At 45.0% G+C, this 25,593-nt stretch overlaps 2 protein-coding genes and 1 pseudogene across 2 annotated transcripts; 2 read left to right on the top strand and 1 right to left on the bottom strand.

The window, feature by feature from the left end:
• Nucleotides 1-4,649, top strand: LOC104141875 (mannan-binding lectin serine protease 2). The gene is made up of 5 exons (XM_009671450.2): nt 1-73; nt 368-587; nt 2,235-2,412; nt 2,666-2,797; nt 4,431-4,649. Exons 1-5 carry the CDS (start codon nt 69-71, stop codon nt 4,433-4,435), a joined length of 540 nt encoding a protein of 179 aa, XP_009669745.2. The 5' UTR covers nt 1-68; the 3' UTR covers nt 4,436-4,649.
• A 1,101-nt stretch (nt 4,650-5,750) lies between these two features.
• LOC104141982 (mannan-binding lectin serine protease 2-like) lies at nt 5,751-16,609 on the top strand (annotated as a pseudogene).
• Nucleotides 16,610-18,921: 2,312 nt separating this feature from the next.
• On the bottom strand, nt 18,922-25,357 carry TARDBP (TAR DNA binding protein). The gene is made up of 6 exons (XM_068915462.1): nt 25,100-25,357; nt 24,481-24,733; nt 23,527-23,690; nt 22,165-22,305; nt 21,240-21,410; nt 18,922-20,842 (listed from the first exon to the last, which is right to left on the bottom strand). The coding sequence occupies exons 2-6, from the start codon at nt 24,716-24,718 to the stop codon at nt 20,312-20,314; spliced, it is 1,245 nt and encodes a 414-aa protein (XP_068771563.1). The 5' UTR covers nt 24,719-24,733; nt 25,100-25,357; the 3' UTR covers nt 18,922-20,311.
• Nucleotides 25,358-25,593: the final 236 nt, after the last annotated feature.

Raw genomic sequence — 25,593 nt, 5'->3', positions numbered from 1 at the left:
AAATAGGTTAGAAGAGCTTCCTGCCCCAGGGCTCAGAGCAGAGCAGGCTCAGGCAGGACAGCAACAGTATGAGGTGAGTGCAGTCTCGGGGGCCTTCCCTGGTCCTCTGACATCGTGGCTTTGCGCAGGCCTCAGGAGGTGGAGTGTGATTCTTATCTTTTCTAGCTTTTACTACAGTGTGACTCCTTTTATACCTCCTGATTTCTTCCATTGTCAAGTGAGAAGGGTGTCAGGCACAAAGACTTCAACCAGCACTGAGATCTCTGCGACCTGGTACTGAGGTCGGCAACTTGGAGGTGTGTCTGTTGGGGTGTGACCTGAGTCGACGCTCACCCTTTCTCTGTTACTCTCTGTTCCTTTGAGGCAGGCTGCTCCTCTTGCTAGCTACCCTTTGCAATGGAGTAGGCAGCAGCATTGTGCTGCAGAAAATGTACGGGAGGATCACGTCCCCTGACTTCCCAAATGTCTACCCAAACCACAAGGAGAGAATCTGGAATATTACTGTCCCCAAGGGATATTCTGTCCGCCTCTACTTCACTCACTTCAACTTGGAGCTGTCGTACCTGTGTGAATATGATTATGTGAAGGTATGTGTATAGAGGAGGGGTGTGCACGTGACAGGTAAAGTTCTTTAAAACTGTGTATATGTGACCCTAGGCGTGTGCAGGACCAACGTGACTGTTGTAAGCTGTAGGTTTCAGTCTGCTAGTGAAGTTTAGGCTCATTAAGTTTTTCATGGTGAGAAAATTCTGGTGTTCCTGCCTCGTGAAGGAAAAAGATTGAAATTTTGCCCGAAGCAATATTTGAGAGCCATACTTACTCAACAGCCTTTCTCCATGAGCTTCGTTTTGATAGTTGCAGCGTGTGGTTTAGACTGCACGTAGTGATGTACGCAGAGCATAATGGGAGACCGTAAGTGATAGCCTAAACAAGATACTCTCAGCTTGTCAAAAGGTGTACTTGCAACACTTGCTATCGTGCTTTTGTTAGCTAATGCGAGGCACACTGGCAGGAAAAGAAAAAAAGATACTGGCTGTTGGAAATGTTTGGGTGACTAGCAATGTCCCTGAAAGATTTGTACTCCTTGTACTACGCGTGCTCTAGTCTAGGCAACTTGATAATTTTAGGCCGCACTACCTCTCCACTCATTTTGTGGCTTAGATAGGCCTTACGTATACTGAAGGGGGAGCTGCGTACACAGAGAGCATGCAAAAACCACTGCATCAACAGTACTTTTGAACCCAGCAGTTTTTTCCCCCTTTAGGAATATCTTCCTTCTGTGATTTTACAGGGGCAAGATGCTCGCGTTCCCCCAAATCCCTGTTGTTCTTCGTCTCGTTTTCTTTGGGTGGATCAGAGTACTCATTCCTGGTAGATGTGCTGTACGCACCATTTTATCATTACCGTGGACAACGTGAATCCCATGTATCAGAACATTTATCTTGTAGTAAAATAATGTAAGATAAAAGAAGGGCAGGAACTGGAGTAAGTGAATCATAGAGCACGTGAGTCACTAGTTAAAAAAGTCCTTTATTAGACGTTTGAAGCTGTTAGCGCGTGAAACCTTTTCACCCCATTTGTCTCTGGCTTCAGCCTCAGTCAAGTCTCCTACACACCAAGATCTGACTGCCTTTGAGAGTACAAAGTTAACAAGAGCAAAATGTACAGTAAACAAAGCACGGTGCTGATAGCCCAGGCTGGCCTCACAGCTTTGGGGGGGGGGGCCTCTGAAAGGAAGAAGGGAGACGAAATTGTGGGCTAATTTCACAGAGAACGGAGTCCCCTGTTATGTGTCACTGGATCTAGATTGACCTCCAAAAGCCTCTTTTGAGAGCATCCCACTCCGGAAGTATCCTGAGCTGCTTTTCACACACTGGCCAACACGTGCTTTTCAGAGTGATACAGAAAAGAGGCTTACTTCTGGTGTGTCAGCATAATGGGACCGAGGCGCGCCGCAGGAGGGGAAGTCTGTCAGGACTGGCTGCGCTTACTTCAGTTTGCTTTTCGAACTTCTTTCTGTTTGCGTGCCACTGCCTGGTGCACGCAGCTGCTTACCTTGAGCAGGGTAGGCAAACATGGTCAGACCTCCTTTGCCGTGTGCCCCCACCGGATCTTGTTGAGCACTGGCCACAAACGGAGAAAGAATTTTCTTCCCCTTGCATGGCAGCCGTGGCAGAGGTTAGGGAGAGCAAAGCCCCACGGTGACCGGATAGATTTGTCTGTCTGTTTTGCAGCTGAGCTCTAACGGGAAGACCTTGGTTACGCTGTGTGGGAAGGAGAGTACAGACACTGAGGAGGCGCCAGGCAACAAGACATACGTCTCCGTCGACAACACCCTCGTGGTGACGTTTCGGTCCGACTACTCCAATGAGAAGCCATTCACAGGCTTTGAGGCCTTTTATGCTGCTGAAGGTAAGAGACCAGCCCCTCTTGGTAGATGGAAGGGCCCCAGCTGTGGTGGGGTTGGTGCTTCTCTGGGCTCTCACAAGTCTGGCTGCTGGTGTTGGGTGAGAGAAGGCAGCCTCCTCATATGGAGAGAAAAATAAAAGGACACAGCCACCAAAAGCAAACGAACCAAACTCAAAACGAGCAGAGTGGCTCAGACCAAGGCGCAGTGTCGTTAAAGGGTGTTAGTTGCCTAACGCTGCTGCGTTTCACTTACTAGATATCGATGAGTGCAAACAGCTGTTTGATGGTGAACCCCTCTGCAATCATCACTGTCACAACTACCTGGGGGGCTACTACTGCAGCTGTCGTATTGGCTACACACTGCATGCAAACAAAAGGACATGCACAGGTGAGCCTCTGCCAGACCAAGAGATGCTTTCCTACCTGCAACACCTGCCTAGATCCAGTCCAGGCACTAGGGTCGAGATCGAGGCAGCTTTTTCTTGTTGTTGCTTTTAACAGCCCTTGTAGGCCTGGTGTAGTTGGAAGGAGGTGCAGGGGGCTAATCAGGGCTGTGAGCAGCAGGTCTGGTTTGCAGAGTGGTGTTGGGCTGATCGGTGCTCTTCAGGATGCTGAGTGTCGCAATGAAACGGTGCTTTGGTGGGTGGCAGGTACAGAAGAGAAGCCAGTGGCTGGCAGGGTGTGAAGGTAATTGTTTTTGGTTACTCCTTAGGCAGCATTCACCTGTGTTAGGCTTTAGAGAGGTTGAATAGAGAAGCAAGAAACTTGTCTTCCGCTGCCCAGTCCAGACGCTTCCAAGCTTCAGGGCTGCCAGTGCAGCCAGCCTTGCCAGCGCTGAATGTAGCATACTCTCTGAGTACTGAGATACTGAGTATTCTAGACCTAAGTTAGTAGATGTGTTGGAAAGACTAACGAACAAGTTGCCAAGTCAAATGGAGAAAGAGTTTGCTTATTTTTCCCAGAGGGACACAGACTGGGAAGCAATACAATCCCCATATCACTGACACCAGATAAAATCATCCGCTCATTAAGTGGGAGACAATGCCAGGCACAGATCGCTTATTCGGTAGGGCATACAGCGTGAAGTTTTCCTAGATGATTCCTGCCTGGCTCTGCTGCTCTGTGCGCAACTGGGGAAAGAAAGCTTATCTATTGGCAGGCAGCAAGTGTCTGTCTGAATCAGTGCAGTGATCGACACCTCAGGATTTACTTTGTCTGCAGTGAAACGTGTGCAGACACGTGGTGTCAGATTCATCGTTGGTGAGTACAGCTCTGCCCACCTGGAGTTGAATCCTCTCTGGAAAGATCCAGCGCGCATACTGCTCACAAAATATTGTCGTAGGCAGGAACGCTGTTTCTTTGAGCTCCCAGGTGCCAAAACGCAGAATTGGATGTTGTTTCCAGTGCTGAAGGCCACTTTGGCATTCAGCTTCCCAGCTCCAGCCGATTATAAACCCTCTCCAACCTTGGCTGTCTGGGTCTGTTTCAAGATTGAAATTCTGTTTGCATCTCCAGTGTATTAGAACAGGCCTGTTCATTGTTCAGCCTCCCTTTCCTGAAGCGATGGCTTTTAGCAGAAGGAGTGTAGGGGTTTATGTAGGCTGTAAATGTACGCCTGGTCTTAATGCAGAGGTGCAGATGAGTAGCTGTGAACTAACTGAACTAACTGCTCTGCATGCACCGTCTGGTTGCGTGTGCTCGTGCCCCGCTCTGTAGCGCGCATGAGGCTTGCGGAGGGAGCTTAGCGGCAAAAACAAAGGGTTGGGCTACCCTGCGCTACTGAGGGGTAGAGGCACGCACACAGGGAATTACCGTGGTGCAGCTGATGTGCTGGAACTTGTTCACGTTTTGGAGGCCTTCAGATGCAAGTGCTGAAGCCTTTCCAGCGGCTGGGCTGGGCGAAACGAAGTTCTCGGTGGATTGCCTTCATGAGATGAGGTCAAAAGCTGCCCCTGTGAATTTTGGCTCCTGTATGAGCAGGCTGACATTGACAGGCTTCTTTTTTCTCCTTTATTTTCCAGCGTGAGATAATTATGCTTCTCCCCGCTTTGGCAGAGGTGGAAACAGATATGCTGGGAAGAGCTGGTTTGCCCTCCCTCCTGACCTGCCAGTAGCTGTCTGTCACAGTCCACCAGAGGCCGGTCTCCAGTTGCTCTGTGACTTGTATGTCTTGGGGGTTTCTTGCCTTTCAGACCTGCCTCCTGGAGACAATAAAGAGGCCGTTCCTTGTTGAAAGCTGATGGCATCCTCTGGGGCATTCATTTTCTTGCATTTCCCACGTGTCACTTGGGAAAGAAGAATGTAGATAAGGCAGAGGCTGATAAGGGAAGCTGTTGTGAAAGGCCCCTGGGCATCACAGCTGTCCAAAGCCTCTTGCACTTACAGTCCAGCTCTTGTTGCTTGATGGTTCAGGAGTGCTCAAACTGCAGCAAGGTGTGAACCATGCGTTTGTTCCCTCCATATTCCTTTTAGATAAGTTCTTGTCTGCACCCGGATTTGTAGATTGAACCTATTTGTATTCAGAGCCTGTTCCCCTCTTGTGAAAAGTTTGACTTTTTTTCTGAATTCTAGTTTTGTGGCTCCGGCCATAGCTCCCTTTGGGAACCTAGCCTTATTGCTAAAATTTGCTCTGGTGAGCAAAGCGTCAGGAGTTCTCAGGGTTCAGTCAAGTCATGCGAATGTCAGAAGAGCAGCTTAGGAGAGGACCGGTGTCTCTCCTTCATAAGACGGGAAGCAACGGTGTCGTCCCAAAATAGGCATAGCACAAGGAAAGCTGCTCTTCAGTGCAGCTGCTTGTGGCGCTGATTGATGCAGTCTCAGTCCCTCAGTGCCTCTCCCTGCTCCGCATCCATATCCATCTGCCGTCCCTTTAGGCTGTGCGCTCTTTGGGGCAGGGACCCTCTTGCCGTGTACTGGGAGAGCGCCAAGCTCAGTACTTGTCAGTGACTAGAGCTCCCGGACTCTGTGGAGGTAGTGCCGTGATAACTGCAAGTAAGAGGTTAAGGCAGAGCCGAGCTGCTGTAGGTGAACTACTACAAACCAGGCTTTGTTTGAAAAGCTCAAGGGATTAAGGATCATTAGTCAGTGAGCATCTCTTTATTTCTGCAATTCAACAGGAGTTGCTTTAATTGTCTTTTATGAAGCTTCGTTTTTTCCAACCCCATCTCCGCTCTTCAGTGCCTGGAGTAAATGGGGGGAACGTTTCTCCGCGTGAACGTGGGAGGCGAGGAGAATCTTGTTGGTGAGACATTAGGCTCCCTTCAGGTCACTGTATTTGCAAGCTTCTTGTGTGACCTTGGGCAAGTCACTTGATACCTCTGCTTTGAGCATCCGTCTGCGAAATGAAAGGTAACATCACTGCCTTGACTTACTGGGGAAGATGCTTAGTAAGACCTGTAGAAGGTTGAGGCTGCAGACAACTGATTTGGGGATGGAGTGGCTGCGCAGGTGGTTACCGAGACTTACTCCTGCTGCATTTAGTCTTGTTCGGAAGCCGCTCCGCGGTCACAGTAGATTTGTGATCAAAGCAGCCTGAGACTTTTGTCATGACTCGGGGATGTGATTTGTGACCCACCTTTCATTAGAGACCTAATGAGCCAATGACAATGGGCTTGCAAGTTTTAGGGGGTCATTTTTCAGAGTTCAAGTCTCTGACAAACAGCTTACTATGATTTTAATAAAAATATGGCCTAAGCGTAATTGAGCACTCCCTGGGCAGCTCTAAAGCCTGAGAAGCCTGGGGACAGTATTACTGCTGGGAGATGTTTGAAATTACTTAATCCTTTTTGTGCTGGCTAGTTTATGACTTTCTTGCTTGCAGACCCGTGGAAAAAAAAAATACTGCCCTGACAAAGGGAACTCTCTGCGGCCACATCCAGGAGATACTAAGGAGGAGAAGAGTAGGGTCCAATATAAGGCATTTCATCTTCAAGCTGCAAATTCCCCTGAGTCTAGCACAGAGTATCTTCTTCTGTTGGGTCAGCTGGTTTTTGCTGCTCCTGTGAATACAAGTCAGGAGAGTTTATTGGTGATGACTCATATTTTCCCAAACTGTGTTGTAAAAATCTCCCATCAAAATTACGAAACTGAGTTTAAAGCCAGGTGTAATGAAGCATGAAGAGCTATTAGTCTCTACCTTTCCCCTTCTTTAGTCCTTCAAAACAAGGTGAAGGCCCATTTTCTGAAATAGAGTATTAAAGGTGCATTGTTCTTGCTGTTTGTACTGTGGGAGCATATAGGGCTCCCAGCTGTGTGCAAAGGCATGGTGGTATTTGTTGCTACGTAAACACGGGGAAGGTGATCACTGCCCTGTCGTACCGCTCCCTAACACCTGGTCTCTGCTCTAAGAAGGCGGCTGAGAGCGATTCTGCAATATGGACGTTGCCAGAATGGATCGGGCTGAGGATCCCTTGAGTCTGGTGTCCTGCCTTTGACGCTGGTCAGCATCTCACGCTTCAGTGGAAGACAGAATTCAGTAAGTGATTTTTAAAGTGTACTCCCACGTAGAAGCATAAATAGTGCGCAATACATCCTATGTCGTCTGGATCTTGCTTAGCTTACACTGAACTTACGGCACTAAGCTATGAGTTACACAAACGTATATGTGTAAGCGTATGCATCAAAGCTTTCATTTCCTGTGGCAGCAAGTTGCACAGGTTAATGATATGCTATTTCTCAAGCCTTTGTATGAGACTTGTATTTTTTGGCCTTGGATTTCATTATGTGTCCCTTTGCCCTTCTATTATTAGAGAAAATAAACATCCTTTGGAAACTGTTGTGGTAGGTTATATGTAGCGTTTTTCTGTCTCTGCACCCTTAAAGATGTTTTTTTGCGTGCATTTGTGTTCCCACACAGTGGCCTTTTCTCCACCATGTCTCTCTTACGTGCTTTTATCCTGAACTTTTATCCAATGAAATTCCTTTAAACATACTGTTTAAAAAGAAGCTAGGCAGATAATTATGGTAGGGTATAATGAATAGTGATGTTGCCTTTTAGCTCTGAGGTTACTGTAGGAGCATTTAAGCGTACCTGCCTGAGTATCCCTTACGTACACAGTAGATCTGTGCCCTGGGAAAAACTGCTTCGTAGGTAGTAAGGAAAGATTCTGATGCAGAACTAACGGAAGATTTGAGGTGTTAACTTCCTAATGATTTCAGTAGGGAGTTGAGGGTGTAAATGCAGCGCTCATTAAATTGCGGCTTGTGAGACTTCGTGCTGAGTCTTTATCCACGCCCAAGGATTTTATATTTCCATTCCTATGTTTTCCTATAATTGCCTCCAGACTACTCCTATAGGGGCTGTGGAACTGGGACAGGTATTGAGCTATGTGAGGAAAATTCAGTTTTTAAAAGAGAAATTGGGTTTTTTTTCCCCTCAGTTACATGTTTGTGAGCCCCAGACAGCTCAAGCTGCATATCAAGTAGATTTTTGGGGTGTTTCTTAACCTGGCCTTGCAGTAGTAGAGGGAAGGACGCGTTCGAGTGGGCTCACAAAGCCTGGGAGGCGGCAGCGGCGAACTCGGTGTGTCAGCGGCGGGATCGTAAGCAGCGCCTGCAGCAGCTCGGGAGAGTTTACTGGAAAGCATGTTTTATTCTCACGTAGCCATCAAAAGCTACTGTACTTTGAGGCGCAGTCTGTGGAATCACAGGAACGTGCATTTAGCTGGCAAGGGTGAGGTAAAAACAATTAAGAAGAAAACCCACTCGCTGGTAATCGAGTACAGCACAAAAGGAGAAGATTTAATTTCCATTGTAGCTCAACTGATCTTTGCTGGCGCAAAGCAGCGTGCTGTTAAGCTAGATTAGGCCGCCAGAACCTCCAGGTGAATTAGTCGAGCTTCCCCTCTTCTCTGGAGCAAGAAAGGCATTTCAAACAGGATTTAAAAATCAGGAGAGGGTTCAGTTTCACAGGCTAGGGCCTCACAGGTATTAATGTATTAACTGTTTTAATCGGTATCTTTGTCAGCTATGTTTGGATGAAAAACTAAGATGGTGAATTCAGAACAGAGCACAGGCGGATGTGGCTTGTATGTCAGTCCCTGTGGTGATGGATAGGTTTATGTCAAATAAAAGCAATTGCTCATGGCTGCGTGGGAAGATGGACAGAGAAAGATTGTTTTAAAAATTTTACCTTGTGCTGAAGGAAGCACACAGGGTACCCAAACGCATCATTATTTGTGTTGTGTTACTGTAGTTGTGCTAAGAGCCGTACAAACGTAAAACAAAGGGATGATCCCTTTACCTTTACATCTTTCCTTTCCAAGGAAATGATCGTTAACTGAATACTTCCTCTAGCAGCAGGTAGGTCCGTTGCATAGGGGTAGGGTGGAAACGCGTTTCATTCTCTGGAGTGAAAGCTTAGAATCTCGGGTAACAAAATCCGCAGGTTAGCTAAGGGGCAGTAACGCTCACTTTATCATTCACAGCTCAGTCCCTTTCCATTAGTATGACAACCTTAAACCGTATGGTCTATTTTAGGTGATAATCTGTAATTAATGACTGGATAAGGGCATTTTTGTTGATGGAGGTTAGCATGGTGTGTTTGAGGACACAGAGTCAAACGATTTCCCCCCCACACACACACCCCCCGTGCAATTAATTTAGCATCACAGTGGTGCAAAAATATGCCAGCGTTATCAGCCAGTCCAGCGTTCCCCCTCAGTTAAAGGATTGCTCATACAGCTTTTGCAGCACATTATAAAGCCTTTGTTCCCAGCTGATCAAAGCACCACTTCACAGCGATCAGATGCTGTCAACAAGCAGAGATCCTCGGGGCACTTGTGGCTGTTCCTTCTTGCTTCTCTTCAGCAGGGAGCATTTGTGGCTCCAATTGTGTCGGCAAGAGGCACAGCTGGTTTTGCTCAGAGAATACAATTACGTTCTAAATGTCTGGCAACGAAAGCATTAAGAAGAGAGCGAGCTGCGTTCAGGGGCTTCTGGAATTGAGAAGCTGATAGCTATCGTAGCGCTCTGCACGCTGTGGTACAGCAGACAAGCTGCAAATTTAGCACCTCAGAACGTTTCTGATAGCTTCCAGCCACACTGATTTCTGACGTCTAGCCCTGTGACTGTCCCCGCTGTCCTTCGCTGCAGCGCTTCTGAGGTAAGTGTGTTGGATAATGCTGGTGCCCTAAGCCTGCCACAACAGAGACAGGGCACCTTCCTCAGCAGTGACAAACACCCGCTGGTGAAAGGCGTGAGACTTCTTTCTGTAGGGAGTAATCCATGGCTCTGAAACTTTCTTTAAGGGATAGCCCACTGTAAAAAAAAAAAAAAAAAAAAAAAAAAAAAAAAAGATCCACTACCTTTACCCAGTGCAGCTGGACAGAGTTGATGCACCTGTGATCATTTCCTGTTGTTTTTTTCTTTTAGCCCAGGGTCAGGTCTCTCCCTAAAGAAAATCAGGTCCTTTCAGTCCGTTTTTTACTAAAAGAACTGGAGGAGCCGCCAGCCCTGCCTGACTCTCTGAAACCTTATGCCCTGCTTCAGCTCATGCAGCTACGGTATCCCGGCTGTAGCCGAGGTTCCTGATCACGTGGGAATTCCTGGAGACCTTTAACGTGGAAACGCACCCTGAAGTGTTGTGCCCCTTTGATGTCCCTAAGCTAAGCTGAGGTTTTATTGCCTTTCATCATGGCCTTTGTGAGGCAGGCCCAATTCTTTCTTTTACTGCATCTTCCTCAGACTGTATCTTGCCCAGTCGTTAACAGATTTATCTCCCTGTATCTCTCGCCATTCGTTTCTTCTTCCCCTCCTCCCCTGAGAACTTCTGTTGTTTAATTCTTTCACTGCCTTCCTCCTCTGGGAAATACACTAAAAACACAAAGCCAAGTACACATATGTGTGAGGATTTGAAAGATGTCAAAGTTTTATGCCAACCTAACAGACCAGAGCTACCAAGAGAATCGCTTAAGTCTTTTGGATTCAGTTTTCTTCTCTATAGAACAGACGTGATGCTCACTTCCCAGGAATTCCAAAGCACTTAGGATGCTTGGATAAAAGGTGCTCTGGGAGTGATGAGCCATCACTTTAGCCACTGCCCTTTCTTCTCTGTGCTCTGGAAGAAGGGACCGTTCGAGTTCAGCTGCTTACTGGGGAGAGGCATTGTATTAAAATTAGTATGTTCACCCATAAGCCTAATGAGGGAAGGAGTTAAAAAAAAGTTGAACTTATCTCATTCTTTTCAGATTAAAAAGCCCCAAAAGCAGTTCGGCCCATTCTGTGGAAAGACTTTGCCTGCAAAAATTTAGACACGCAGCAGCGTATAAATACTGCAGGCATGACCGAGTTGCTGCGGCTGTAATACTACTTTCGTAACTGGTATCTCGGGTGCACCCGCCGGATGGAAAGTGAAATACACAGCAACAGGTAGGTAGGAGGCCTCTTTTTTAATTCTCTGGTCCAGACTATTCCCCGAACGTCATTCGGGAAAGGTCTGAATAGCAACCACATAGATGAACAGCAGTTTTATACTTAGTTTTCAGTAGTGTACCTCCTAAGCAATGTAGCTGTTGAGGCAGTTTACCTACTAAGCAGTGTTTTAACAGAGTGCCAGAATAAGAGCTGATCTTACAGGTCACCTCTAGTTCAGGCGGATGATTGTATTTTAGGGAACAAGTTGCCTTTGAATTGACAAGAGTTACGGGGCGTGTGCTTAGGCAACGCACCTACTGGGCCCGTCCTGTCAGCGTAACCGGGGCTGCTTGCGGGTAGCTGCACACCTTTAGTGTGAGAGCAACCCAGTCAATTCAGTTTTTCCTCTTATTCTCACTAACTGTAGATTGGAGTCCGCGTGAGTGAAGCGGTCCGGGGGGGTGGGGGGGTGGGCAGAAATACAGTGGTTTTTTTCTTAAGAGCATTTAGCAGTAAATAATGAAATCACTCTCGAGGGGACTATTCTGTTTTCTGATCCGCTGCAGCTTTGCCATGCCCTAGTCCTGAAGCACCACCCCATGGTCACATCACACCAGTGCAAGCCCAGTACGTTCTGGGCAGCCGCCATACTCTGTCCTGCGACATCGGATATGTGCTACCTGCAGTAGGTGACTCTCAGCCTTTACTGCACTTCAATTTCTCAGGGATTAAACATGGAGGTGCCATTTCTCAGGGATTAAACATGGAGGTGCCATTTCTCATCACCAATTTGTGTTACTCACGTACTATAATTACGAGGCACATTCAGTACACTGAATTTGTTAGCAATTGTCCTTTCTTTGATATCCTCCCCAGAGAATTATGTTTCTGTGTATGTATGCTGATGCTCTTTGAACGCTGCTGCTTAGAGGTTTGCCTGTAATTATGTTGGAAGAAAAGAATGATTTTACAGAAGATTTTAGTGTTTCACAAGATTATTGTAGCGACAATTTATAACGTTCTTTCATTTGTTCCTGCATCCCTCCAGGGAAGTTAAAACTAGAATACTCGGTCATTCCGGCTGAATGCAGCATCTCGCATTCGGTTCTGAATAGCGTTCTGCTTCTCAGTAGGCCGTTTTGGAAGATAATCTAGGCTGTGTGTGTTTACAGCAAAATTTTGAGATCACGGTTAGGTCGTCTTTGCGTTTTAAAAGGGACGCATACTTAGCTCAACAAGCAACATAAAAGCACGTTATTCACAACTTAGTTGTGCTTTCCTAATTTTGTCTACTGCCATTATTCCCTCATTTGTCTGATTTGATAGACAGACACGTTTGCTGCTTATATAGAAACCCAGAACAACCAGACGTGAGGGGTAGTATTCGACAGGAGATGGTATGAAAACCGTGTGCGTATGGAAAGGGTAGCGTATACAGCGTAGGCTGTGTTCTGCGTTTTTCCTTTGAAACGCTCTGACCATTACTCTGTGCCCTCTTTGCTGGGGATGAGGCAGTGGGGGAACTGCTACACAGACAAACGCCTGTTAGTCTCCAGTTTCCAGAAAGGTTAGCTGCTGTCCCTCGCTTCTGCAGCCATCCACTGACTGCAGGCAAGAAAAGCTTTACTAGAACCCACGTTTAAAATGTTACGATGGTAGCCTAAGAACCATTTACCTTCTCCCACTCTGAAAGCACTGCAACAAAGCAGTGCGTCTCCTGAAGACATTTTGAGCAAATAGAAATCCAGTTATTACATTTTTCCCATATTGGTAAGCAAATGAATGTGTAACTGACACTTCTTTCTGTAATTAACCCTATTCTTTGTTGTGAAATTAGTTTTACCTTTTACTTCTATTTGTGCTTCTTGGAGAACAAAGATGTTGTGAAGTCTTTTAAAGCAGAACGTCAAAAGGATGCTTCTTGGAGCAAGCCAGTGGCGAAGCGTATCAGTAAGTCAATGCCAATACAAAAATCTCCGTTTAAGTATTTCTATATAAAGCATTAGTCTTATAAAGACAATTATAGAAGTGGCAGTATGAGAAATATCTTCTTTTCTGCATGGTAACTGCCCTTTCTTGTCAAAGCACACTTTGTATTTTTAAGTTAGAAGACGTTTTAATGTCTGCCGTTCTTTAAAAACCTTACAAATGAAAGTTTTTTTTTTGTTTTTTTTAAAGTGTTAGTGTCCTTTGAAATACTGTACGGTCCCCTGACAGTTTCATGTAAATAGCAAAAGCATCATCATCATCACAGACAAAGAAATGTGTAGTACCTGTACCCAGAGAGCACTGGTACAATTTATCTTTACTTGAAAAGGTTTTAGCCTTGCAGTGCCCCGGTGGCCCTGCAGGCAGTAGCAGCCTTCGGAAGAGGGGAGCAGGTCCCTGCCAGTTGGCATGAGCGTAGTCTCAGCCAGCTACTGTTGGAGCCCTGCAGTCTTTCTCTGGGCTCGGATTTCAGAGCATTTGGGCATAATCATGTTCTACCTTAGAAATTTAGATTTCTGCATTTCTAAAGTAACTTTTAGATTAATCTGTATTCCTTTTATATATATATATATATATATATATATATATATATATATATATATATATATATATATATAAAATATCAGTTTCCTGCATACGTTGTGTGCAGTATGACACTTGCACAGTTACAGCTAAATCTAGTGGATTGGAACGCAGATTTTCTGTGGGGAGGAAAAAAACATTCCTAGAGCAAAGGATTTAGTAAATCTGTTAAGTAACAAATTTAATAGCTTTTTTTTATTTTAGTACTTGTAGGTTGCTGAAACAAACAAACAAACAAAAAAAAACTTCATTATGGAGTGTTCATTTTAAAAATTAAATTACCGCTTTTTTGTTACTCTCATCTCAAATGAGTAGTCGACTATGGTCAGCCCGAGGATCTAGACGGCAGTACCATTACGTACGTTGCAGGGCCTCAGAAGACCACCTGCAGTGCTGAAATTCAGCATCAGTGCAAGGCCGCCTCCTACACCCTGCAGGCTAATAATAACGGTCAGTCCTGCACATCAAATTACAAAGTTCTGAGACAATCCTGGTTCTTCTGCTGGCACAGTGAACACTCCAGACGTCAATATAGATACGCCTGTAAGGTCAAGAGAACTACTCTCCAAAACACACTACCAAGGCTATTAAGTTTGAGGAGTATTGTTTGTACTTTTAAGGACGTACATACCGAAATACACGCTAGGTGTATTTTTTACAGTAACATTTGGGAGCTTGCATTTTTCATTTTCCAGTTCAGTGGCATTATATACTTGCTCATGTGGTAGCGAAGGCCAGAGAGGAGGTAAGTGATGCAGAGCCACCTTCTCATGAGTCTGCGTTAAACTCAGAGGAGACCTAAAATACGATGATCCTCCGTGCGTTGACAGGCTTCTGTATGCCATGGCTGCTTGGCTTTAAAACTAAACTGTTCTAGTCATTTGTTCTTACTGTTTCTGTGAGATGCAGGTAAATATCAGTGCAGGCCTGAAGGATGCTAGAAAAAACTCCAAAGGAGGAATAACACTTCCTGTCTGTGAACAAGGTAATGCGTGAATTTATTAAAAAAATAAAAAGTTTGAATTAGCAGGTAGTAGGGAGTTGTTGCTGTCAGGCTAAAAGTACTGCATCGTCATTTATCAAACTCTGAGCTAGTACTGACTGATGTGGCTACATGGTTGCGCTTTGTTACAGAAGCAACTAGGCAGACTGCAGTACCTAGTACATAGATACTGAAGAAAATAGCTTTCCTTGAAGTAATGCTTTTAACTGTACCTGATGTTGGAATGTGGGAGCTTTTCCTTTAATGAAGATGCTAAGCTCTATCCTGTAATGTTTTTTCCTATATGCTAGCCTTCAGTGAGCTACAGATGGTGGGCTGTTATTCAATTAAGCTATTCCATTATTTATGTAGGATTAAGTAACAAATCGAATAGCACCTTTCTTAGATTTTCTTTTAGTACTTATAAGTTGCTGAAGCAACAAAACCCCACTTCTGTATAGTGTTCACTGTAAAAATTAAGTTACCCCCTTTTTTTAAACTCTCATTTTTAAAATGGACAGTGCAACAACTGCTATTTACCAGGCAGGAACAACTAACAAAACGATGTGCCTAAACTTTTGATACCCGCATAATTTGACTGGCACTCCTCAGAATTATTAATACTGGTCTTGTATTTATCTGTTCAATTGTTTGTCATTTAAAAGATGTCTTGTCTTACCTGAGGTTCTTGACTGTTGTTAGCATTGGAGATTATTGCCAGAAACTCAGCAGCTCCCCTCGAAAACAGTACAAAGCTGGATCTAGCTTATTTCACTTCCCTCTTGGAGATGTACGGAGATGAACGCAGTTTCATAAATGACTAATTCTCGCTGCCTTAAAGTGTTTGGCGCTGCGTCAGGACAGTTGAACCACGCTCCTCCAGCAGCATTTGAGGGGGGCAGAGGAAGCCGCTGAATAGCTTTACTGCAGAATACTGGTTTGGGGGACTTTGTTTTTAATGCTTGCATGGCTAGATCAGTTAACGCTCTGAAATTACTCAAGATCCAAGGCTGCGGAGAAACATTGTACAACTTAAAAGCCTAATTGTTCCTCTTATCGTTTTAGATTAGAATGCCTCTATATTCCAGTTACCCTAATTTACATTCAGAATAAATGCACTTGCTTCTCACGGCCCAAATTCCTTAGCAGAACTGTGCCTCTTGATTACAGAACTTTTGGAAAGGCTGCGTGTTATGCTGACTAATGAAAATTGTACTCTAAATCAAATAAATTCATTTGCAAGCAATTTTCCTATACCAAAACGATCTAGGAATTACATTTAGACTCGTTAACCTAATTTTACCCACGCAAGCATCGTAATTCTGTATCCGCATCTTAAAACATTTAACGCATTGCTGCATTTATTGTTTTGCAGTTTGTGGAACATGGAAACGCAGAACGCACAAGCGTATATAGGGAGGAATAAGAGCCAAGCCTGGAGAATTTCCCTGGCGAGCGATGTTAATTACAGAGCATGGAGGATTAGAAGGTAGCTCACTTTTGTATGACAACTGGGTTTTAACAGCTGCTCGTGTGGTAGCTGATCAAAGAAAAGCCTGGGCGCTGCGGATTAAATGGGGGATTTTGAACAGACATGGAGTTCACTATGAACAAGCCTGGGCAAAAGAAATTTTTATTCATGAAGGTTATAAAAATGATCTTGTCAGTTTTAACAATGATACTGCATTGATTAAACGGCAGCATAAATTCCCAATTAATAGGTATATTACACCCATTTGTTTACCAGGAACAGAAGAAAGATTTCAGATTTATAAACAGGTAGTCCCGTAGCTGTATCAGGTTGGGGAAGAACTGAGACAAGGAGCTCTTCTGTTTATTACTACTCTGTACGGAGTTGGTAGCTATCAAGCAGAAAGCGTACAGACGCGTATGCAAATAAATCACTTGGTGGAAAACCTCTCCCGGTAACAGAAGACGGGCCACGTGCTGGGGTTGAAGGAGAGGGCAAAGACACTTGTAACAGGAACAGTGGAGGACCATTAGTTAGTTTCCTTAGATGCTCAGACCAACACATGGTTCAGCACCAGTATTGCGTCCTGAGGTTTAGACTGCGCCCCTGCTGGGCAATAGGGGGTCTATACAAGAGTAACCAGTTCTATCCCATGGATTGAAAGCATTATTTCAAATAATTCATAAAAGACTATTTGTAATTCCTACCTTTTCTTCACTATTACTGAGATTACTTTAGTGGCTACAGTATTTAAATACTTGAAAACCAGCAATTAAACTGTTAACTAGGCTTAACGGTTCTGTTTAAAAAAAACCAAACAAACAAAAAACAAACCTGAACATACAAACACGGCATTCATTTTTGTCCCAGATGCCGATAAGGATCTTTAAATTTATGAAATTGCCATATGCCTAAAGAAACTTGGAGGCTTTTGACTTTTCTAAAATACACTTAACGTATATTTTGTTTTCTTTTGAGTAGCGTGATGAATTCTTAAATGAAAGACTACAGCATTACCAGTCTAGCTTTTGAATACGTATGCAGTAAAAGCACTGAGAGTTATTCTCAGAATAAACCAGCATCAAGGTACTTTAACTGCTCCCTAGTATATATTTGAAGAATCCTAGCAGCATCAGCTGTACACCTTATTTGGAGGACGTGTATGATGTGCTCCGCTTCAAAGAACCTTAGGGGCTCTGCAGTGAACTGCTGTACTAAGGCTAGGCCCAGCTTGACATCCCTTGTCTTAAAGGACTTCTTGCTGTCAGCTGCAAAGAACCCACTACTTCTGTCAACAGTGGAGTTTTATACAGAATAAACTTTCACATTAAAACTTATTAAAAAAGAAGAGGATTAAAATATAAGCTTTGTCAGTACATCATCATCATCTGACAACAGATTGTTAGGACTAATTAGAAGCAACTTTGTGAAGCTCCTGTGGCAAGTGTTTGTACTAAACATGCCCAGAGTAAGTATATCCCCTTATATAAGCCTCCCCTTTCTTGCATCTCACTTCCATTATTTAGTCATGTTAATCTAGAAGGTAAAATAACTGAATATGGAATCTTAAAAAAAAGACTCAACGCTTGCGTATGGTGTCAACAGTATTTTATTTACTTACTTATAAACACTAGAGTTTGCAAAGCAGTTAAATATTACTAAAGTTTGAAAATACTTCTAAAACTTTCAAGGATTTTGTTTGAGGGTCAGGGAAGGCCAAAACTATTAGCAAAGACTACTCACTGCTGCCAACCAACCAGTTAAGACCTAAACCTGGACTTAGACAATTTAAATAAAATTAAAGCCATGCTAATCACGAAAACTTACCATAAAGTTCCTTGCAGGGATGTCACAGTTAGTCTTTGGAGGTCCCAGAATACCATTTTTAAGTGTTACTCAGCAGAAGTAGCTGGTAATAGTGCAAGTGCTAAAATGCAAAATTCACAGATGGTACAGAGTTTGGAAATTATTCTGACTTAGATGCAGAGAAAAGAAAAAAAAAAAACCCAAGCAACTTTTTGCAGTGGGATATGAACAACAAGTGTGGGATTATTTTTTTTTCAGCCTGAGTGTTTACAACCCCTCTTTAAACCCTTTAAAATGTACAGTGAGACCCATCTGATATTTTTAAATATGGCAATTCCAGTGGAAAACTAACAGTAGTGCAGTTTTAGATGGCCTAAAACTACTATTCAGATGGTCTTCTATTCACAAGCCTTAATATATAATATGCAGTAATCAAGATCTACCTTGAGAAGTTTAATAGTTGCGTTTAAATAAACTTGTGTAAATATCCATACTCAGAACTTGCATAGCTACAGCATAGTAGGACGGTGGGTGGTAAAAACATTGATCCAGCTTCAAAGGGTTTCAAGTCCAAGTAGGTTAAACTGTTCCTCAAGATCCCATCATCAGTGGAAATACTCTTGCCACCAGAGTTTCCACTAAAATAACCTGCTCCGAGAAGAAACCGCTTACTTGAAACTTCTGAAAACTAAGTTTATTACAAGTGCAGACAAGACCTCTATCAGAGTCTATATACATTAGCTAATGCTTTATTCAGCTGAAAAATTCTTCTCTGTGACTAGTTTTAAACATGGGTTTATTGCTCTCTTCTGGGCTACAAATGCAGCAGAACCAAAGTCCCCTTGAGTGGGCTGGTCTGAAAATACAGTTACAGGTTTCTGTTCTTTAAACACATGTCCCCAGGAGATGCTCTGGACAGAAATATTTATCTGACAATAAGTGTTTGCTTCCCCCTCTCATTAAGGAGCCCCACCCGCTCTCCTCAAAAAAAAAGAAGAAAAAAAAGCCCCCAAAAAACCACACTTTCCTTGGTAAAGATGTAATCTGGAGGGAACTGCTTACCATTCTAGGTGCAGACACCCAAACTTGTGGGAACTGGATTTTAGATATATACGTATCACTGAGCAATGCAAAAATACAGTGGATTAAAGTTGGGTGTCAGGTACGTGATGAGTGGTGGCTCCGTTTGACTTGTCAACTTTTAAAGCATGCTTATCTGAAACAAACTGAATTACTGCAAAAAAGCTTTACAGAAGTTCATCTCAAAAGGGTAAAATTAATTAACTGCTATGAATTCTTTGCATTCAGGGCTGCAAAACAAACACACATATTACTTAAATCAGTTTTATTTAAGAATTTCCTACAATGACAAATCTTATAAAAAGCATCCAAACACGGAACTGCAGCAAACAGCATTCTTATGGATATCTTACAGACAGTGGAACTTCCACCCTTAGGAGGCACACTGAGCTCGCTAGTGATCTCTGCTACAAGAGCTACTGCAAAGCACACCACAAGCTCAATGTTCTCATCACAAACCCCATCATCTTCAGTTCACGTTACCACACTTACGTACATATCATTAACAGAAAAAAAAAAAAAACACACACCATACAGCATTCACAGCAGTTGACATAAGGGAAAAAAAATACAAGTATTCATTTCACGTAACACATTCAACTAATTGATTAACTAGGTATAAAACCCACTTAAAGTCTTCCACGTATGGATGTCCTTTGAATGCAATAAACACTCGTACTTTATTTGCTATCATTGCTCTCTGCACACTCTCTCACCAAAGCCACAGGATTGAGAGACATCTCGCCAAGTAAAATAAAATCCCATAATGCACCACCAGGTCTCTGCATGCGCTCTCTCCTTTATCTCGCACATACCAGCCCTCTCATGCCTCGGCACCACCATCAATCCCACACAAGGTTTCAAAAGTTCAAACAGCCTTCTGGTTCCATCTCACAGCCTTGCGTTCATAGCGTTGATACGACTCCATGAAATAAAGAGTAGCGGATAAAAATGGAACACCCACCGTCTAAGACGCAGCATGTGCGGTGTGATGAAGTATTCTTGGATGAGAAAGCATGTAGACAGAAGTATTCCTAAGGCAGAATATTTACAGCACTGCTTTCAATGAAGTGCTTCTTCCATACACATTTGAAATGAGATGAACTGCGGAGATTAAATGAAGCCTTCATATCGTACTTTAGTATGAGGGGAGACAGTGTTAAAAGAAAAAGAAAAGGAAAAGGAAAAAAAAAAAAACAGGAAAACGACACTGTGTTCTCCAACTGGGGCATTTGGAGATTCTTATGGTGGGATCAAATTAAAAACAAGAGGGAGAGAATGCTGTTTCTGACCAATGGTTTCCATTTTGAACATGCAAAGAATTCAGGTAGCCAGGAAACAAGGGCTAAAATATTACAGGAGAAACCTTTCCTATCAATTGTAGTGTTAGTTTACCCATCAGGCAAACAGCAGTCCACTTTCAAACATTCAGTATTCCAACAAATTATGTAACAAAACTTATAAAATTCCTTTAACCTTTCTTTTTACAAAAGAAAAATGTCAAAAATACTGTTGACTATACTGCACATTGAACAAATTGATTTGGAAAATTTTAGTATATATGTAATTTACAGTATACTTACCATGAGTTAGAAAATTTTGATTTCCCACCACAGAGTCAGTATCAGAGCCCACCGTGTCTACATTCCCCAGCCTGACGACTTGGAATCCATACTCGAACCAAAGCCTCCGTTAAACCCGCTGCTAGAGCCTGGGTTCGACGCCGAACCCCAGCCTATCGCTGCCCCGGAGTTGGAACTGCCGTAAGAATTATTTCCTGAACTAAAGCCCTGGTTCTGCTCCCGCTGCATGTTGCCTTGAGGCTGGTTGTTTCCCGACGGCCCAGACTGGTTCTGCTGACTGGCCAGCATGCCCATCATGCCCCAGCTGCTCTGCAGCGCGGCCTGCGCTGCCGCCATCATGGCGGGATTGATGCTAAAGGCCCCAAAGTTCATACCCCCTCCCATGTTACTGCCTTGGTTGTTACCCAGCCCTCCCCCACCTCCTCTGCTGTTGCCAAACCCACCCTGGTTCCCAAAGCCTCCGGGATTACCACCGAATCTTCCACCTCTTTCTAACTGTCTATTGCTATTGTGCTTAGGTTCAGCATTGGATATATGTACGCTGATTCCTTTAATGATCAAGTCCTCTCCGCAAAGAGACTGGGCAACCTATAAAGAAATAAGGGCGTGATTAAATATAGGTTAGCTTTTCTCCCCCACTAACATTATCAAAAAAATAATAATAATAAAAGCGCACACACGATTCTGAGCACAGAGTTAACCTGCAAAGGAAGCATACGCATACTTATGCCAATTTGAAGCGATTTATCTTCTCGTTCACTACTGCAGTAACTGCAGTATAAAAACCCGTATGTACAACGGCATCTGCAAAGTGCAACCTTAGACAATTCAAGTAAATCAAATCAAGCTAATATCACTGGAATTCTCAAGACAGTGGACAAATCAGCGTGCTGTGTTTAATTCCAGAAATAATGCTTCATCAAGCGACTGAAACGTTTTAAAAAGAAGTTAAAATATTTTAGCCTCATGCGTAGACAACACTTACCTGATCATCTGCAAACGTAACAAAAGCAAAAGCTCGGAAGGGTTTAGGAATGAAGACATCTACCACTTCTCCATACTGGGCAAAGAACTGCCGGAGCTCATCTGCAGTCATGTCCTCAGTGCAGCGCCCAACAAACACTTTTCTGCTACGCAAAGGTTCGTCAGGACTTTGCTGGATTGAATTGGGGGGGGGGGGGGGAAGAGGGGGGTGGGGAAGAAGTATAATTAATGAATGGAAAAAAAAAAAAACCCACAGTTTTCTTTGAGAAATAGATACGACTGAGCTAACTTTATCATAAAGGCCCCTTTTAATCTAGCCTGTTCTGAGGATTGACGATTTAGAAAGTTAGGAGTTTCTAAGTTTAAGACTTACAAAGTTACGTTCAGAGAGCACTCTTCTACCCTAACACCGATGGAGAAGGGCACCAGGGAAACAGATGCAGGAGTAGCAGCAAGAACAGTCACGAGGCTACTGCAGAAGCAGAAGTACGTACTGCAAAATGGGACACGTCATTTTTCAGTACATACTGCATCTGCATGCATGCACAGGAAGTACATGCACTGACGGAAGTTTTGGGTTTGGTTTCCAGTTCAAACCAAGTACTTATTCCGATCTCGATCAACGTATTTATCCTGCCTGCTTTATTCTCTGTTGTTCTTGCAGAGGACAGGTTAAGCAGGTGATGTTGGACTTGAAAAAGAGGACATTATTTTCAGGTTGTCATCTGTACTTATTCCCCAATATAACTAGCTGTTTTCCTCACACCTCTAATTCTCTCCCTCCTCTTCACCCACCCGCCTGTTCTCACCTGTCCTGCCCATTCGTGGACTGAAAACTCGCATCCAAAAGTGGATCATTCATCTGCTCACTTAGTGCAGTTGCTATAAAAGTGCACTTGTGAGCACGTAAAATAAAACTGAAGTACCTTAGAATTGGGAAGTTTACAGTCACACCATCTTCCATCTATCATGTGTCGCTGAGACATTACTTTCACCTGGGTTTCATAATCCGTAAACCGAACAAACCCAAAACCTTTCGAGTGACCAGTTTTAATATCCTTCTTAACCTAAAGAAAAAGAAAAAAGACGTTTTAGAAGATCACAGCAGCAGCGTGGACTTGTATTTCTGACATGCTATTTACCAGACATCTCCTATTATGAACCTTGATATTAAGATCACTGGAAACAAACAGTACGCAAGAAGTTTCATTGCATCGTACAGGCCTACCATTTCTCAGAAAAGTGACCCCAATATCATGTAGCCAAAGCAGAGACGTCTGACACCTACAAATTAAAAGTGCACTAATTAGGATAAAATTAGTATTAGCTTGCCTTGAACCCAAGTACAAGCATATTAAAATAGCACAAAGAATAGCAGGTATTTTGTAACACCGTGATGGCATAGCCAGACACGTTTTATAAGCGTTTGGAATTAACAGGTAAGCAGCATGACTGCCAAAGGAGCAAAGGCGTGTTTAGTTCACAAAGGAGGATCCAAGTAACAAAAGATAAAGAGCGAGAGACATGTACCAGGACCAGGTGAGAGCCTCCTTTTGGGAGGCACGCAACTAGCATGAAAACATCAAGCGTGAAGCTAAAAGACAGAGGAAAGACGACAAGCCAGCCTGCTTCAGTTCTCATTTCTCCCATCAAAGAGGTCAAGCATGGCCGTGTTGACCTCAGCAGCTAAGGCCATCAAGGTCCCCAGCCATCAGTGCTGATGAAAAGCACCAGCTCCGTGGCATCGCGTGCTCGTGGCCCATGTCGGATATGAGCACTGAAGACTTAACAGTCTTGTGTATGTAGTGACTACGCAGCGATAATAAAGTACCCTTCAGCAGGAAGCGCGCTGCTACTGAATGAGGTTAGTAAAGTTTTCTTTCAAAGTTTAGAACCAGCCTGGTTTAGAACCACCTAGAACCACCAGCCTGGAAACCAGCCTTTAGAATCAGTCTTGTAAACTTCAGTTCTCTGACATGTAAACACACGCATATTCAGCTGCAACAATTAAAAACAGTAACATAAATTAAAACCCTCTTACGCGCTGGACCCATTAAGGAGATCTATATGAATTACTACTGCCCCAGTAATAGTCATGATTATTTGTACCTACACAAGCCTAGGGTTACCAAGTTCATGGAACAAAACACCACCCAGAAACAGAAGTGCAGAGCTTCAGATCTGCTTTGAGTTTATGCTCCTCTCTCTCTCCATCTTCTACTGGCTTCTTCAGAAGGCTAAGTTTTAGCTAATGTCTCTCTCTTTACTTGAACTGCAAAGAATTTTACCTGCACCATCAGAACTTCGCCAAACGTACTGAAATATTCCTTTAAGTCTTGTTCAGTGGTTTTCCAGGGGAGACCTAAGACTATTAAATCCGAAGTCTTCTGTACTGCTCGTTTCACTTTCACAGCTGATGATGCATCTGTTTCATCCATTTTTCTCTTATTATCTGAACATAAAGATGCACGTTAGAAGTTATCCTCTCCACTCTCAAGAGAAAGCTGCTTCCACTGATCATGGACAGCATGGTATAAAAACATAGAGCAAGCTGTAAGAAACTTATAAACTGCACAGGAATACAGGCTAGCTGCTGCTACTTAGTATTGTAGCCCACGTCCCCGTCTTCAAGTACAAGGAAAGAAGCTAGAGCAACCTACGTTCAAGTCCTCCTCCAAAATACAATTTGATTGAGTTTGTTTTGGATTGCTTTACCGAAGTACTATCCAACAGCGTATCCCCAAAAGCACATGGAGAAGACAGGAACTTTTGACAAAAGCGTTTAATTAAAAACCAACTTCCTTGGGCTGTTTCCTTTCCTTTCCCTTCCCCCCCTCCCCAATCCAGGTTCCTTCTTCCCCCCAAAGATTTCTTCTTTAAATGTTACTTTTGACCTAAACTATGCCATGAAGAGAAGCATCTTTGAGCACGCAGAGATCTCCGTACACAGCAGTCTTCAGAAGATCTCTCTATTATAAACCTCTCCAAGTATAACAACAGAGCTTTGACATTAGTCCTTTATACAGCTGTACAGTTAAAAACTTGTATCTGAAAGCCTGATAAAGTCAAATTTGTCCTGCAGAGTGAACACGTGACTAAACTCATGGATCTTTTTTTTTTAACCAGAGAGTTCAGCACAACGTAATACTGTTACTGTGTTAAGTTTTTACCAGTGAAACATAGGAACCTCTTAACTGTGCAAGCATGCCTCTACAACAAAGGCGGACGGAACCAAGACGGACCTTTGGGATAATTCACAACATAGACCAGGTTTCCCCAGCCGGCCTCCGGGGCGTGCAGGATGCCTTCCACCAGCCGGACTCCCCGCATGCACTGGGACACCGGGTTCCTGTAGCGCAGCCCGCAGGCGCCCGGGAACTGGGCCGTCACGGTGGACAGCAGCACGGTGCCATCGTCCTCCGAGGGGATCTCGATGGGCTCGTCGTTCTCGTCCTCTGTCACCCGGATATACTCCGACATCTTGGCTGGGAGTTACTAAGAGGAGGGGGAAAACAAGAAGAAAAAAAAAAAGGCATCAGCCGCGACGTTATGTCTCCCTTTATTTTACCTTCCCGGCCTCGAGGCACAAACGCATCGGTACTCGTTTCTCTGCGGGACGCTCGGAGGCGCTTTACCCGCGGATGCTGGGGGCCCAGGCCCGCCGCGGGGCGCCGGCCGGCGGGCGGGAGGGAGGGAGGGGGCGCGGAGGGGCCCGGCAGGGCCCTGCCCGCCCGGGGCGCCGCGGCGGGGGGGGGAGGGGAGGGGGGTGAGCGGCCCCTCAGCCCCAGCCCCGCCTGAGCGGCCTCCAAGCGCGACCCCCGGCCCCGGGTGGGGGGAGCCCGCCCGCTGCGCCCCGCTCACCGGCCGCGGCGTCTGCGGGAGCCGGTCACCGCGCGCGGGAGCCGCCGCCCGCCGCCGCTCTCCGCCGGCTGCGCACAAAATGGCGGCCGCCGCCCTCCTCAGAGGCCGGGCCCGGCCGCGGGCCGAACCATTCCGCACCGCGGGAAAAAGGCGGGGGGGGGGAGGAGCGGAGCGGAGCTGTGAGCGGGGCCGGGCCGGCCGCGGCGCGGGCTCGCGGCGCCCTGGCTCCGGCCGAGGCGCGGCCCGCTCGGCCGAGGCGGCGGCGGCGAAGAGGGTGGACGGCGCCCGCGCTCGGCGCCCGCACACCCCCCCCCTCCCCCGCGGGGGGGAGGAGGGAGGGCGGTGGTACGGCCCCGCCGCACGCGCGGCGCGAGGGCTGGTGGGAAGGGCGGGCGGCGGGAGCGGCCCGAGGGGCGCTGCCCTCCCGTGCCGGGGAGCCGTGCCGGCTGCGGCCCGGCCCGCGGCGCTAGGGGCGCCTGAGCGCCCTCCCGGCT

Source organism: Struthio camelus, chromosome 21 (genome assembly GCF_040807025.1).
Source record: "Struthio camelus isolate bStrCam1 chromosome 21, bStrCam1.hap1, whole genome shotgun sequence".
Taxonomy (NCBI): Eukaryota; Metazoa; Chordata; class Aves; order Struthioniformes; family Struthionidae; genus Struthio; species Struthio camelus.
Note: the sequence above shows the minus strand (reverse complement) of the source record. Positions and strands in the feature narration are given on the sequence as shown.

What these genes read in the sequence shown, in the direction of transcription:
- LOC104141875 (XM_009671450.2), top strand. An exon ending in GTGAATATGATTATGTGAAG is followed by an intron (nt 588 to 2,234) that starts GTATGTGTATAG and finishes TCTGTTTTGCAG; the next exon opens with CTGAGCTCTAACGGGAAGAC. An exon ending in GGCCTTTTATGCTGCTGAAG is followed by an intron (nt 2,413 to 2,665) that starts GTAAGAGACCAG and finishes TTCACTTACTAG; the next exon opens with ATATCGATGAGTGCAAACAG.
- TARDBP (XM_068915462.1), bottom strand. Translation starts at nt 24,718, where the DNA reads ATGTCGGAGTATATCCGGGTGACAGAGGACGAGAACGACGAGCCCATC. An exon ending in TGTTGTGAATTATCCCAAAG is followed by an intron (nt 23,691 to 24,480) that starts GTCCGTCTTGGT and finishes CTTTATGTTCAG; the next exon opens with ATAATAAGAGAAAAATGGAT. An exon ending in TTACGTTTGCAGATGATCAG is followed by an intron (nt 20,843 to 21,239) that starts GTAAGTGTTGTC and finishes ATTTCTTTATAG; the next exon opens with GTTGCCCAGTCTCTTTGCGG.